The 14,274-nt window shown below is 34.8% G+C and overlaps 2 protein-coding genes across 5 annotated transcripts in view; both read right to left on the reverse strand.

The window, feature by feature from the left end:
- Window positions 1-2,045: 2,045 nt before the first annotated feature.
- Window positions 2,046-6,020, reverse strand: LOC111439393 (UDP-glycosyltransferase 76B1-like). Of its 4 annotated transcripts, XR_002709792.1 has the most exons (4): window positions 4,249-6,020; window positions 4,015-4,147; window positions 3,835-3,909; window positions 2,046-2,393 (listed from the first exon to the last, which is right to left on the reverse strand). XR_002709792.1 is itself a non-coding variant. In XM_023077085.1 (1 exon), the coding sequence occupies exon 1, from the start codon at window positions 5,673-5,675 to the stop codon at window positions 4,308-4,310; it is 1,368 nt and encodes a 455-aa protein (XP_022932853.1). In that variant the 5' UTR covers window positions 5,676-6,020; the 3' UTR covers window positions 4,216-4,307. The 4 variants fall into 4 exon arrangements, 1 of the variants encoding a protein (XP_022932853.1); XR_002709793.1 differs by lacking the exon at window positions 2,046-2,393 and having other exon boundaries at window positions 3,160-3,909; window positions 4,293-6,020; XR_002709791.1 differs by lacking the exon at window positions 2,046-2,393 and having other exon boundaries at window positions 3,160-3,909.
- Window positions 6,021-13,673: 7,653 nt separating this feature from the next.
- LOC111439406 (microtubule-associated protein 70-2-like) overlaps window positions 13,674-14,274 on the reverse strand; it is a 14,219-nt gene continuing 13,618 nt past the window's right edge. Inside the window, exon 11 of the mRNA XM_023077108.1 lies at window positions 13,674-13,990. Within this exon, the coding sequence (XP_022932876.1) occupies window positions 13,972-13,990 (19 nt within the window). The 3' untranslated portion in view covers window positions 13,674-13,971. The remainder of the gene's footprint in view (window positions 13,991-14,274) is intronic.

The raw sequence follows: 14,274 nt of genomic DNA on the forward strand, positions 1-14,274 counted from the left end.
TACAGGAGGATAAACCCCTTTTGTATCGGCTAATTGGGCTTCACATAATGGGCTTCACATAATGGGCTTCACATAATGGGCTTCAAATTTATCCAGCCCAAAATAAGCCCAAAACATTCTGGGATAACGGGTAAGTTTTGTAAAAATATTTTAAAAAATCTTTATTATTAATATTATATTAAAAAAATACTCTGAGTAGCATTAACACAACTTACCTTTATAAATAAAAAAAAAAATAGTTGCAATAATGGACAAAAACTGTTATACAAATATTTTAATGTTATTTTTTTAACGTGATACAAATGGTAAATATATTTTTAAATCTTTTATAAAAAGATTAAAAGTATTTTTGAAGTTTAAAAAAAATATTAAAAATAATTTTAAAAGTTCTTTTTTAAACCATATTTGAGTATTTTTTTTTTATTTTTATTTTTTAGTTTAGGGTATAATTGAAATTTTTGAAATTTTATATTTTTATTAGACCGTTCAAAGTTTAAAGGTATTTATTAATTTAGCCTATTTTTAATTAATTGAAATTATAGTGATGAAAATTGTAATGAAGCCGCTACTACATGCATGTTATGATTGCTAGTTCGAAAAATCATTCGAATTTAAATATTGTCATGAACTTAAACGTTCACAAAATTCATTTAAAATTGAAAAATAACGTCAAAGAAATAGTGTAACTAAAAATAGGACAAAAACGACCTCTCCTATCAAATTTAAAACCAATGCAGATGCCCCCATCGCGTATCTTGACTCTACTTTCATAGCCTCCATGGTTGATGTCGTCGTGGGTTGAGTATTTAAAAATATTCAGTAAGTTAGTCAAATTGTTGGGATCGAAAAATGTAATTGCATACAATCATAGTCAATGGTGAGACCTATCTTTTTGTGACTGTTCTTTGGGCTCTACTTTCTCTTTCCGAGTAGGGTTGGATGTGTAGTATATCATCTACACATGATTTCATGCACGTGCACATGAATCTACTAGATGGGCTTGTATACGTACCCCAAAACCTGACTACGGGCTAGTGCACGCTCAAGCTACTGAAAATCAATGGAAGGGAAGGAGTGTGTGCCACATCATGGTGTAGCGTCTATATAAAAAAGATATTGAAGAAGTATCTCATACTGGTAACATTTATTATGCATGAGGTGTCGGGAATAAACACTTCATTTATGAAACGGAAGTATTGGAATCAACTTTGAATTTATTTACAATTAAACCAAACTAAGGTTTAAGCAAATTTATTTAGAAAAAAAAATCTAGACTGGTGTGTCTACTCGCTCCAATTCCTCTATCGGTTAAATTCTTCTATAAAGTCGGGTTGAATCTCCTTCGTATAGTCTTTATTTTAATATTTAATATATAAAATACAATAAGTATATTTTTGTTTAATATATTAAATATTTTTCTCCATTTATATTTAATATATATATATATATTAAAAAGTGATGGAACCTTTCAAATTAAATATATATTTTTCGGTTTGTATTTAATATATTTAACCTATTAAATATTAATTTGAATACTTCAAATTAAATATATCTCTCATCATTCGGACCTTTAGTCGGATGATGATCGCTTCTCTAGGGGCCATGAAACGATGTTCGTACTTAATAATGTTTATGTTATTTTAAACAAGTATATTAATTGTCTTGGGATCTTGATTTCCATGTTAAACCTAGTTTTAATATAGATTTCGTTGATGGAGGTGCAATTAGTATTTTTCATGTTGTCTTGTCATGGCCATGCTTGTCCAAGGCGTGTTACCTATGACAAAATGTCGGATGTCTTGATCACGTTTGTCCGAAACATGTTGTCTAGATAGGCCTTTACTATTTCATGCAGTGTCAATAAGCCCGTTCTAAATTCTTTCTTACTCACTTTCATGTTAGATAGACCTGTATTATTTCATGTTGTGTAAATACGAGATATATGATCGATCACCAAAATCATGTCTACACCCAAAGGCTAAAATGCCTCATAATGCATTACAAGGGATGTGACTAGTTGTCAATTCTCCTATGTCCACCGTTGTTGCCTACTCATTTTTAGCTTATACAATTACTTTCTTTATAATTGTTTTCAACATATTTTACTCGTTCACGTTTTCTAAAACACTACTCTAAAAAGTGACCCAAAACTCGAGCATGCTCGATTATCCACAAACTACTAATTTCACACAGCTGACATGTTCACTCAATTAGAACAAGTGTCCACACTGTCGCACAATTGCTATCCCGCAACCATACATTTGTTTTTATCTCCTCTAGAGTAATTTCTCGTTGATTAGAGAGTGAAGTAGATAGATTCACATGATTGAAATCACTTACGCTCGAGTACTCTGTATCCAACAAGTCTGCACCACGTCGTTACATTTCTATCTCTGAAAATAGATAAAAACATTATTTCGAAATAAATTCTTAAAGTATATCCTAAGGTTTAGAAGCATTTGGTATAAAATAATGAATGGAAATAATAAGGATAATTCTACAAAAGATTGTAGTGAACCCACAAACGTCCATTTTGTTCCCAAATAAATGATTGGAATCAGAGTGACAGTGAATAAATGGGAGAGTTTTGGATAACAATCATGAACTTTAAAGCATCATTATCAAATACAACTTCCAATCCTTCTTTGCAGCTAACAGTTTTTCACCCAAATCACATCACCATTTTCTTAAAGAAACAACAGCCAATGAAATTGCTTTTGTCCTTCAAAAGCACTGTATAGATATGTTTTTCTTTTAACTTATTTGGAGCAATAAACAAAAGCATCATCGAAGCTATGCAAAGCTTAGAGCAAAAGACAATGACATTTTGTCTTGGTTTCACAACGATGAAAAACAAACAACGTTGGCATGAATGGGAGATCACACATTAGTTGGAGAGGAGAACAAAACCTCTACCTAGTAGATGCGTTTTAAAACCGTGAGGTTGATGTTGATACATAACGGGCTAAAACAGACAAGATCTAATACTAGAGGTGGACTTGGACTGTTTACAAATAGTATGAGAGCTAGAGATCGGACAGTGTGCTAGAGAGGATGTTGTGCTCTCCAAGGGGGTGGATTGTGAGGTCTCACATCGGTTGGAAAACGGAACGAAACATTCCTTATAAGGGTGTGGAAACCTCTCCCTAGTAGATGCGTTTTAAAACTGTGACACTAACAACAATACGTAATGAGCCAAAGCGGATAATATCTACTCGCGATAGACTTGGGCTGGTACAACGGAACAAGACTATGGATTGACAACAATACGTAACGGACCAAAGCGGACAATATCTACTAGCGGTGGACTTCAGCTGGTACAACGAAACAAGAAACATGCGTAGTAGCAAATGATGATTAACTTCGATAGGGTTTGGAGACCTAGCCTTGTCTAGTTTGAAACCTCTCCCTAATAGACACATTTTAAAACCATGAGACTAATAACAATATGTAATGGCCCCAAGTAGACAATATCTACTAGCGATATACTTCGGTTGGTACAACGAAAGAAAAACTGTGAGTCTGACAACAATATGTAACAGACCAAAGCGGACAATATCTACTAACGGTGAATTTGGGCTGGTACAACGAAACAAAAACTGTGAGGCTGACAGCGATATCTAACAGACCAAAGCGGACAATATCTACTAACAATGGACTTGGGCTAGTACAACGAAACAAAAACTACGAGGCTGACAACGATACATAACGGGCTTAAACAGACAATGAAACAAGAAACATGCGTAGTAGAAAACGACGATTAAGTACGATAACGATTTTGGAGACCTAGCCTTGTCTAGTTTGTAAGCAATACATTTAGAAGAAAGTACTTACATTGTTCAACAAGACTCAGTCGTCACCAGCACTCATTGGATGATTCAGCTACATCAAGTGATTCCCCCCAGACAGCTACTTTTACCAATACCAACACAAGTAAAACATGGCACGGTCAGAATAAGAGAATTTACAGAACCAAGTATGAATCCAAAGGCAATAGAAATGAAAGAAAAGAACCTGAAAAAGTTAAAATTACTAAAGACCAACAGATAGCAATGGGCCAATCTGAGCTGTCTTCATCATTTTTCTGTTGGGAAGCATACGCTGAGTAGTAGCATTTGTCCTATTTTCTCCACGTGCTTCACTGTTTCTGATAAAATTTAAGGCCACGTTTCGAAAGGCTATTACAGAACAGCTAAAAAGCAGAGCCAAAAGTGATGTGACAGAACAAGTACAACAGCTTTCACATACCATTTCAACATGTGCAGAATTACATAAGAGAAATCATAGCTTACATTATCATAGGCTAATCAAGCATTTGACAACCTTATCATTGTCTCTTGAAGGCTAATGTACTTAACTAATCTGCTTAAGAACTCACTTGAAGCACCACCTTGTCTCAAGGAGATATCAACCTTCTTCTTTAACTCCTTGGCTCGCTTATGGATTTCGATACCCTTTTCGTCGATGAAGAGAGTTCGAATGGCGCTTTCAACGTCCTCTCTCAACAATCTGTCCTCCAACTGTAAGCCAACCCTCCAGACATGGCTCACGAACCGTGCATTCACCCTTTGATCCCCGACTCGAGGCCAGCAAAGCATCGGAACGCCTTCTGCTATACTTTCAATTGTTGAGTTCCAGCCATTATGCGTCAAAAAGCATCCAATTGATGTGTGTGCTAAGACTTTTTGCTGTGGCAACCAACTAGCTATCCAGCAGCGACTTCTGGTAGCCTCATGAAATTCTCTAGGCAACAGCTCAACCCCATCTGAGCCATTGATTACACAAGCCCTCACCACCCACAGGAACGGCTGGCCACTATTGGCAAGCCCCCAAGCCATTTCTAAGAGTTCATCTTCTGTCATAGTAACCACACTTCCAATGCTTACATACACCACAGAACTTGGAGCTTGTTTATCTAACCAAGCAATGCAACCCTGCTCTTCACTTAAGACATTAGTGGAGAAGCTGCTACAGTGCTTTTGAAGAGGCCCTAAGGGAAAGACAGGAACCAAGGTTTCATTTTTTATTTTCTCAAACAAGGCATGTTCAAGACACCAAAGGGAATTCCATATGATAGCTGAAGCAGTTCTTGTTCCATTGTAAATACACGTTAGAACCTCCCTTGTGTGTTTCTGTGTGCTGAAAAGTGGCATGTCCTTAATTCTCAGAAAGGGAAATCCAGCTACTGGTTCCTCCATTCTACGTTCTGAAACAAAGTCACTCTCATCAAGAATTGACAGCCCAATGTAGTTTGCGGCGCTACTTGTCCGCAAAACAATTCTAAAAAGCTTCAAATCATCAGCAACTGCAGCAGAAAAATACATGACAGCGTCATATATTATGCAGGAGATTGGATTGAATTGACAGCGCAATTGCATGTTTACCAAGCATTCATGAAATGGGGTTTCACATTTCATGTTTAGTTTTGAAAGAAAAAGCATAACATCCCCATCAAAGGCACTGTAGCTCTCCAACATGCTACCACCAATGGATTCAAAGGAGAATTCAGGGTAATGAGATTCATTTGGAGAGTTAAGTTGTGTGTGAATTATGGTAATGGAGAAACCCTGAGAGTGAAGAAGTTTGGCTAAGTGAAGCATAGGAGACATGTGGCTTGGTAAAGGGCAAGGAACAAGCACCAAATGCCCTTTTCTCTCTTTTTGCTTCCTCTCCATGGTTTCTCTGCTAAATTGGTAGAGCTTTTAGGTTATTTTATAGGGTTCTCTCACCACATTTTTGACATGACAGATTTATTCCCTAATTGCTTGAGAAGTTGAGCTACTTGATCATGCTCACATTTAAGACATTAATAGCAACTTCAATAATCATCAAGTTCAAGTATTGTACCACACATCTGTTCCTACTGATAAATGTCCTTTACGTTTCGTTTCTTGTTTCAACGGGAATTTTCGCGCCATTTTTTATCCTTTTAGTTTGATCCGAACCATGATCGAAATAACCAAATGAACTATGTTCATATTGACTATCTCATTCTCAAACCTACCTACCAACCATTTGAAACATATTCTATTCTATTAAGCAATGGTTATAACATTGTAACCGCCCAAGTCCACTGCTAGTAGATATTATCTTTTTTGGACTTTTCCTTCAAGGGCTTCCCTTCAAGGTTGTAAAACGCGTCTACTAGGGAGAGGTTTCCACATTCTTATAAGGAATGTTTTGTTCCCCTCTCCAACTGATGTGGGATCTCACAATCCACCCCCTTTGGGGCTCAGCATCCTCGTTCGCACACCGTCTTGTGTCTAACTCTGATACCATTTGTAACAGCCTAAGCCCACCCACAAGCAGATATTGTCCTCTTTGGACTTTCCTTTCAAGAATTTCCCCTCAATGTTTTAAAACACGTCTACTGTGGAGAGGTTTTCACACCCTTATAAGGGATGTTTTGTTCCCTCCTCCAACCGACATAGGATCTCACAATCCACCCCCTTGGGGCTAGCGTCCTTGTTGGCACACCTCTCAGTGTCTAGCTCTGATACCATGGGTAACAACCTAAACCGCTAGAAGATATTATCCTCTTTGGGCTTTCTCTTCAAGGACTTTCCCTCAAGGTTTTAAAACGCGTCTACTAAGGGAATGTTTCCACACTCTTATAAGGAATAGTTCGTTCCCCTCTCCACCGACGTGGGATCTCACAACAAATCAAAAAGCTTCAATCAAAATCAACAACCTTCCTAGGGCATCAAAGATTAATATAAACAAAATTCATTATTCTTTTCAATCCCAACATAGGGCCAACAAACCCTAAATCTTGTCAATATGGAAGTTTACTTAATCTAAAACAACCCAATAACCAAGAGCTTGAGATTCCAAACAAATCAAAGAAGCAAGCCTTGTAATCATAAATCACAAATCAAAGAAGAATATCATTATTCCTGCTCAATAATCGAAAACAATCCCACTGGAATGAGCACGAATGGCCAATAATTGTCCAAGATCAAAACCAAATAAAAGAGTTAAAGCAGTTTTGTACAGTAATCTCGTATTAAAGGTCCTATAGATAAACGAAACGTATTGAAATTCTCAATCTCCTCACCTGATTATAATATAAACCCAACTGGTGGAGAATTGAATGCGAGAAGTGGGGAACCATGTGGTGCTCACGTGAAGAAGAAAGAAAATAATGGGGAAGATGAAGACCACAGGACGATAGGAGATGGCAGAGGATGATGATGGTGCGGCCATGGTGGGGCAGCATTGGCCGTCTTTGGTGGGTGGGCGACAATGGAAGCTCAAATCTTTCATATTTTGTCTAATTACAAACGATCATATGAAACTCTTCGGGAAATTCCAAAAGATCGAGCCAATTTACTTTCCACTTCCCACCATGGTCCATACAAAACCCCCCACCCTTTTTTTTTTTTTTTTTTTGCCCTAGTTGAATGTGAAAAGACATTTATGCCCTCTCTTCACCGACGTAGAGAGCGCCAAAATTCAAATACGTCGATTTTTCTCTCTTACCGTTGATTCCCTCCATCTTCTCGGAGTAAGATGACATCGTCGTTTTATTCAACTCTTTAATCTGACTTCGGACTTGAAAGTGCATTGAAAAAGTTATTTAATTAGAATCGATTTTAGGGTTCTTTCGGTTTTTTAAATTTTTTTATATTCCCGTGAATTACTTATCTGGTGTGTTTGATTAAATATATGTATTACTGATTTCTTATGATCGAGTATCGTTTTGTTATGTTTTTTTTTTTTACGTTGAGGAAGATTTGGTAGCCTCTAGTATCAATGATTCCCGATCGAGATTCATCAATGTTGAAGAAACTTGGTGGAAGCACGTGATATTAAATAAGGTGTCTTAATCACACCACAAAGATTTCGTGATGGATGACAAGATCGAGGTTTTATTATATTTTTTAATGTTACAGAGAATCTTTAACATTATAAGATACAGTTAGATAGTAGCCATTATGGTATTGATGACCGAGAGTTACAACCTTTACTATAAATTTATTTTCAAGGCTATAAATAGTACGAAAGATTTTGGATATTAAAATGAAAGTTGCATGTTATGAAGTCATGAGCTTGTTTCTTTACATTTCTTGCGTATACATTTGCATGTTAGAGTCATTCAAGTAGTCTTAATCAAACCATTTAGGGGAATGATCGAATCATGGGTTTAGAAACGAGATTTTTTTACTTTTTATCTTGATCATCAAGGTAATTCGTTCTAAAATTTTTCCTTCAGTTGATTCCTTATCGTTTTTCGAGTTCTTACATTATTTAGATCTAAACGTCTTGTTCTTTAGAGCTTTAGGATCTAAATGGATAAGGTTGAGTGTCTGTCAACACTATTGTTACGACCCAGTTTATAACAAATTATTTGATTCAAATCGTTCGTGTGTGACATGTGAGGGGGGTTTACAAAATATTTAATCTCTTTTTATAAATTTGTTAATTGAAAAAATTAATATTTCATAGGATGATCATACACGACTCGATCTTAAACTTGAGTGAGTTATGAATGTCTGCCTGTGAGAGCTTGTCTTTTGATTTGCATGGGTGAGAATGACTTCTGTGATCGATTTAATATGCCTATCATTTTGGAAAATTAACTAAATAGAGAGCTAGAAACATAATTTCATGAGATGAAACTCACTTTTACCATATACGGTAAGTAGATGAGTACTTACCTTAGGTACTAATTATACCCTCCTACGATTGGATCATAAACAAATTGTTTATTAGAGAGGTGGTACTTAAGAGGAAATATGTAATTACAGGGTGAACGAACTTTTGACCTACATGTAATTACAAACAACTCGTGAAAGATCGACTTGTTTGTAATGATTATATTAATGGACCCAACTTGTCCTATAATACATAACCGTCCAATTATAGGACAAGTTAATTTTATATTAGATCTATTAAATATAAACAAAAAAAAATATATATTTAATTTGAAGAGTACAAATTAATATTTAATACATTAGATATATTAAAAGATAAAAATATTTTTATTGTATTTGATTCGGTTAAAACAATTAATATGTATTAGATGTGATAAAAAAAAAATATTTGAAATTTGAATAAAATTTAAGTCAGTAAAATATGATATTTTTGTGTTAATAGGTTAGATATTTATATAATTTATTTGGCAAAGATTCTGTTAAGGATATTTAGTAATAAATTATAGTTTACCATATATATTATATTTGATATTTTATTATAAGGCAAATATCTAACATTTGCCTTATTACTATAGTATCTTTCCATTTATTGTTATTTCCATTTATTACTATTTCCATATCCTTGTAATTTATTTGATTATAAATAAGATAACTTTCACACCATTTAGGTGTGGTGGATTCAGCAAACATTCACATGGTATCAGAGTCATTTTGGTTTAGCAACCTAGATCCTTTCTTTTCAATGGCTTTTGAAATCTTCTACTGTTCTTCTCCACCACCACTGTTGTCTTTGATGCCGCAGGGGCAGTCGTCATGGCTGTCACATGCAGAGTCGATTGATTATTCTTTGGCTCCACCTTTTTGACCTCCAAATCATCCTTCGCCATACTCTGTACATACAACCTCACCTTTTCCAAACATAGCCTCTTTCATTTTCTTCCCAATTTTTCCTTCATCCTTCACAAAAACCCTAATCTTAGGATCTTCATCAGCATTCCTCTTCGAAAATATACAGAATCTCAATAAGCCCATCGACCTTCTGCAGAGATTTACCTTTGGAATCTGGGCGCCGCACTGGCATCTTCGCGGCGCCCTGGCATCTTCGCCAACCAAGTTGCCACTGCCCTTCTCGCCAAAATTGGCTCCTTCGCCCCAATGTGGCGACTCTTCCAGCTGCCCTTCTCGCCAAAATTGGCTCATTCGCCCAATGTGGCGACTCTTCCGGCTTCAACATTGTCTTTGTCCCTTGCTCTAGGTTTCCCCTTCTACTTCTTGGGGTTAGACATATTCTCACCAGAGCCAAGTCAGCATCGTCGCTAAACGACAATCCCTCTTCATGGGTTAGACATATTCTCACCGAAGCCAAGGCAGCATCGCTGCTGAGCGGCGATCTCTCTGCAGTTTTCGATGGCCAAGAAAGTGTTTCTCTACGCCTCCTTTGAACCAGGTTGTTAACATTTTTGCGAAAAGTGTTTCTCAACCTCTTTGAATTTTTCAGATTCAAGCTTCACGTTCGTTTAAATCCGACGCTTAGCTTGCGGTGGGGTGTTAAGGATATTTAGTAATAAATTATAGTTTACCATATATATTATATTTGATATTTTATTATAAGGCAAATATCTAACATTTGCCTTATTACTATAGTATCTTTCCATTTATTGTTATTTCCATTTATTACTATTTCCATATCCTTGTAATTTATTTGATTATAAATAAGATAACTTTCACACCATTTAGGTGTGGTGGATTCAGCAAACATTCACAGATTCTCTCGAAATCTCTATCAACTCTTGGGTTGAATAAAATCCAATTCCACAATTTCTCAAGAACTCTCGATCAAGCCCTTCTTCTCCAATCTTTTGAAAATTTTCTTTCAAGAGACTCCTACACGTGTTGGAACACACCTAGAAGGCTTGCATCAAAAGCTTCTACGTCGTTGGAATACACTTACGAAGCCTGCATCCAACAATTTCTACAAACGTAGAGTTCATTCTCTTAAAAAGTAACCTGTATGTACTAAGACCGTTAGCATGTAAGGTTAAATCTACGATGAGCTATGCTCCACTACTAAATTCTTTTACGGGATACGATGTAGAGACTGTATTACAAGTACTAAAGGTAGTTTCATCGTAAAGCTAGCTCGCAACAATGCATGTGCTAAATATATATCTACAGAAATTGGAATCTCGTTCTAAAGTACACCTATTGGTAAGTCGATGCTCCATCACTGTCAGGTATACCATGCATAAGATATGAAAAAAGAAATATTGTGATGGTATTTATTTGAGAACAATTATTTATATTAATCGCTAAAAGTTTAATATCTATTATTTATAATGAAAAATTAAATTAAAATTTAAGACCTATAATCATTTTATTAATAAATTATTATAATAGTATTAAATTATCATCTCGAGTACAACATTAAATACAATTATTTGATTTGTAGGCATTATTTTCTTACACATCATAAACAATACCGGACATTAGAAAATTCAAAATTAAAATTTTTATAAAAAAAGTGACAGCTATTTTCGAGTCACGGACCTTTTCTTGCAGGATATCAGGTGCGTAGGAACGCCCAACTGGGTTTCCCCCTTCATTTTGTCGTGCTGCTATGATGTAACGTGCAGTCGTTCTGATCCTAACAAATAAATTAGAGTAAAATTATAATTTTCAATTGAAAGATTAAGGATATTTAGTACTAAACTATAGTTTACCATATATATCATATTTGATATTTTATTAAACGCAAATACCTAGATATTTGCCTTATTACCATAAGTATCTTTCTATATATGGTTCTCGAACCTTCCAAAATTAAATTAAAAAAAAATTATGGAAAAAATTACTCAATTTCTAATTTTTTTTTTCAATTTTAAAGTTAACTTTACTAAATATTAATTTATTTTGTATAATTTAATCTCATTTTTTAAAAATAAATAAATAATAAAGAAGGAAAAGTTTTGAAAGATAAATGGAATATTAAAAATTAAAGTGGGACTATGTCTGGTAGGTACATCTCCCAAATTTCATTTAGAGGTCTTTTTAGGCATATTCTATATGATATATATTAATATAATTTAATTAACGATAAAGAATGTTAGTACGACTAATTAATTTATTAAAAAAAAATTTATTTATTGAAGTGATTGACGGGTATCTATAACTTATTTAAGATGATAAGTCTTTTTTGAAATAAGAATCTAGTGCTAGTCCTCTGCATCGGTAACGATAGAACAATGTTTTGATGTTGAACTAAGGCTGATAACTATGTTGACAAATATGTTTATAAGACGGATGAGTGTTCTCGATATATTAATAAATTTTAGGTTTCGTGTATGTTGACAAATATGTTAGATTGAAATGGAGACATGTTGAGAAGAAGGTAAAAAGACAATTTTGCCCCTTGAAACATGGCACATGGGGAAAGAAAGTGTGGGATTGGATTGAGAAGGTCAAATCTAGAGATAAAGTTGTGGTGATTTTGGAGAACCTTGGAAAGTTTGTTGACCCCATCAGTGTTTTTGAAAAATGTTTGAATATCAAATGTATGTTTGAAAGTTTGTTTTGTTCTTTTCAAGAACACCCTCCAATTGATTGGGATTCCACCGTGGAATATATAAAGTTTTTTTTTTTTTTTGTCGCGGTCGTCGTCAAAAAGAAGGTTAAATGAATTGAATACATAATCCTTATAGCTTTTATCTGAGTAGAAATTCCTTATAACGGTCTGAGAAATCGATAATTTACTTATTATTTGTGACTGTGTATACTTACACTCATATTTGTAAACGTTTACGTCATTTTAATATGAACTATCGCAAGCAATCACTCGTCCATATTGTAGTACCCCTTGGTCTCGCTGGTTATGGTTTTAGCTCGTTATTCTATTACCTAGGTTCTTTTTGTACGAGCACTCTACATATTTGTGTCATTCTGTCTACGATTGAAACAAGACGTTGTTTCAGCCAAGTATTCTCCTTCATGCTTTCTCTCACACTTTGGGCTGAGAGGCTTCTACCTCTGATCTATTAAGGATATTTAGTTCTGTATTATAGTTTATCATATATATCATATTTAATCTTTTATTGTAGGCAAATATCTTGTATCCATTTATTTTGTAATTTATTTCATAATTATAAATAGAGAATTTCACTATCATTTAGGTGTAGTGGTTTTAGTAAATATTCTCATGCTTGACAGATGTTTGATTGCTTCTATGACCGTTAGTGCGATCGAGAGGAGTTCTTGTCCAATCTCCTCTTTTGTCCTGAGTGGGTCTATTCCATCTTCTTGATCTTCTACGGTGTATATCTAGTAGGGTAGCGGATGTATGGACTACCTCCGACCCTTGGATATCCTCCGAGAGACCCATGATGAAGCGAAGGGTTCTCTTCTTTTCAGTGTCTACTTGTGTTACGGTAAACTTGGATAACTCGTTGAATTTTAGATCGTACTCCTCCACAATCTTGTCACCTTGCTTGAGACTCAATAAAGCTTCCTAGTTTCTTGTACATGGCTATATTTATGTGGAGTCGTTTTATATTCCCTAAGTAGATCGTAGATTAGTCTAGGGCATCGTTTTAATAATTTTTTATTTTATTTTGGCACGGAATATTTCATCGCATAAATCTATGATATCTTTTTATGAAATTGTGTTTTAAACGAATGTTTCCACATAAAAAGGTTACATCATGCATATGGTAGTGATTCTGTTTCAGTATAAAATTAGGGTCGTTACATAGGTGTAACTAATGTTATGAGAACTCACGTCAGTTGAAGAGAGGAACAAAACATTCCTTATAAGAGTGTGAAAACCTCTCTCTAGTAGACGTATTTTAAAATCGGAAGACTGACGACGATACGTGACGGGTCTAAACAGACAATATTTACTAGTAGTAGGCTTGAACTAAAACCAATAAATAATAGATCCAACTAAATTCTTTGAAAATTAGAGAACAGAAAACATGATCAAAACAAATATAATAATATATTAATCATTTAATGTGCATGAAGTTTCAGGTCAAAAATTCAATCCATTTGTAGGAGATGGAATACGAAGTTATTCATCACCTAATATATAGAATTCATGACATCCCCTTTTAACTTGCATTTGCTGTTCTTCATACCAACGGTACAAAAATATACAGAACAGGATGAATTCCTGGAAAAACTCGTGTTAGTTTCTTTACAAATAGATAAGATGGCGCAGAATTGCTCGGGGTAGAGTTTTATGACATCATAAAATACAATTATATTGACAATAGTCATAAGAAAAAGTCATTCCATCGATGTTTAATCCTGTGTCGACGCCCTATCTGTTTCGGATATTCCTGGAGAGTTGAAGGGTTAGAAGAAACAGGTCAGTAATGGATCTAATGCAGATGCAAGAACAGTAAATACGCTCGGATTCACATCGAGACGGTAGGTGAATACATCACAATGACACTAATTTGAAATCAGAAGATGGAGAAGACAATACGAACTCTTAAGAAACTATCCATTTTATAAACAAATAAGGCACCGAAATAGTCGAAAGGGTAGCAAGGCTGTGCATATTCTGTGCAACCATTTTTTTTTTTTTTTTTTTTTTTTTTTTTTTTTTTTTTTTTTTTTT

The sequence above is a fragment of the Cucurbita moschata genome, unplaced genomic scaffold, assembly GCF_002738365.1.
Source record: "Cucurbita moschata cultivar Rifu unplaced genomic scaffold, Cmos_1.0 Cmo_Scf00093, whole genome shotgun sequence".
Lineage (NCBI taxonomy): Eukaryota > Viridiplantae > Streptophyta > Magnoliopsida > Cucurbitales > Cucurbitaceae > Cucurbita > Cucurbita moschata.

What these genes read in the sequence shown, in the direction of transcription:
- LOC111439393 (XM_023077085.1), bottom strand. Translation starts at nt 5,675, where the DNA reads ATGGAGAGGAAGCAAAAAGAGAGAAAAGGGCATTTGGTGCTTGTTCCT.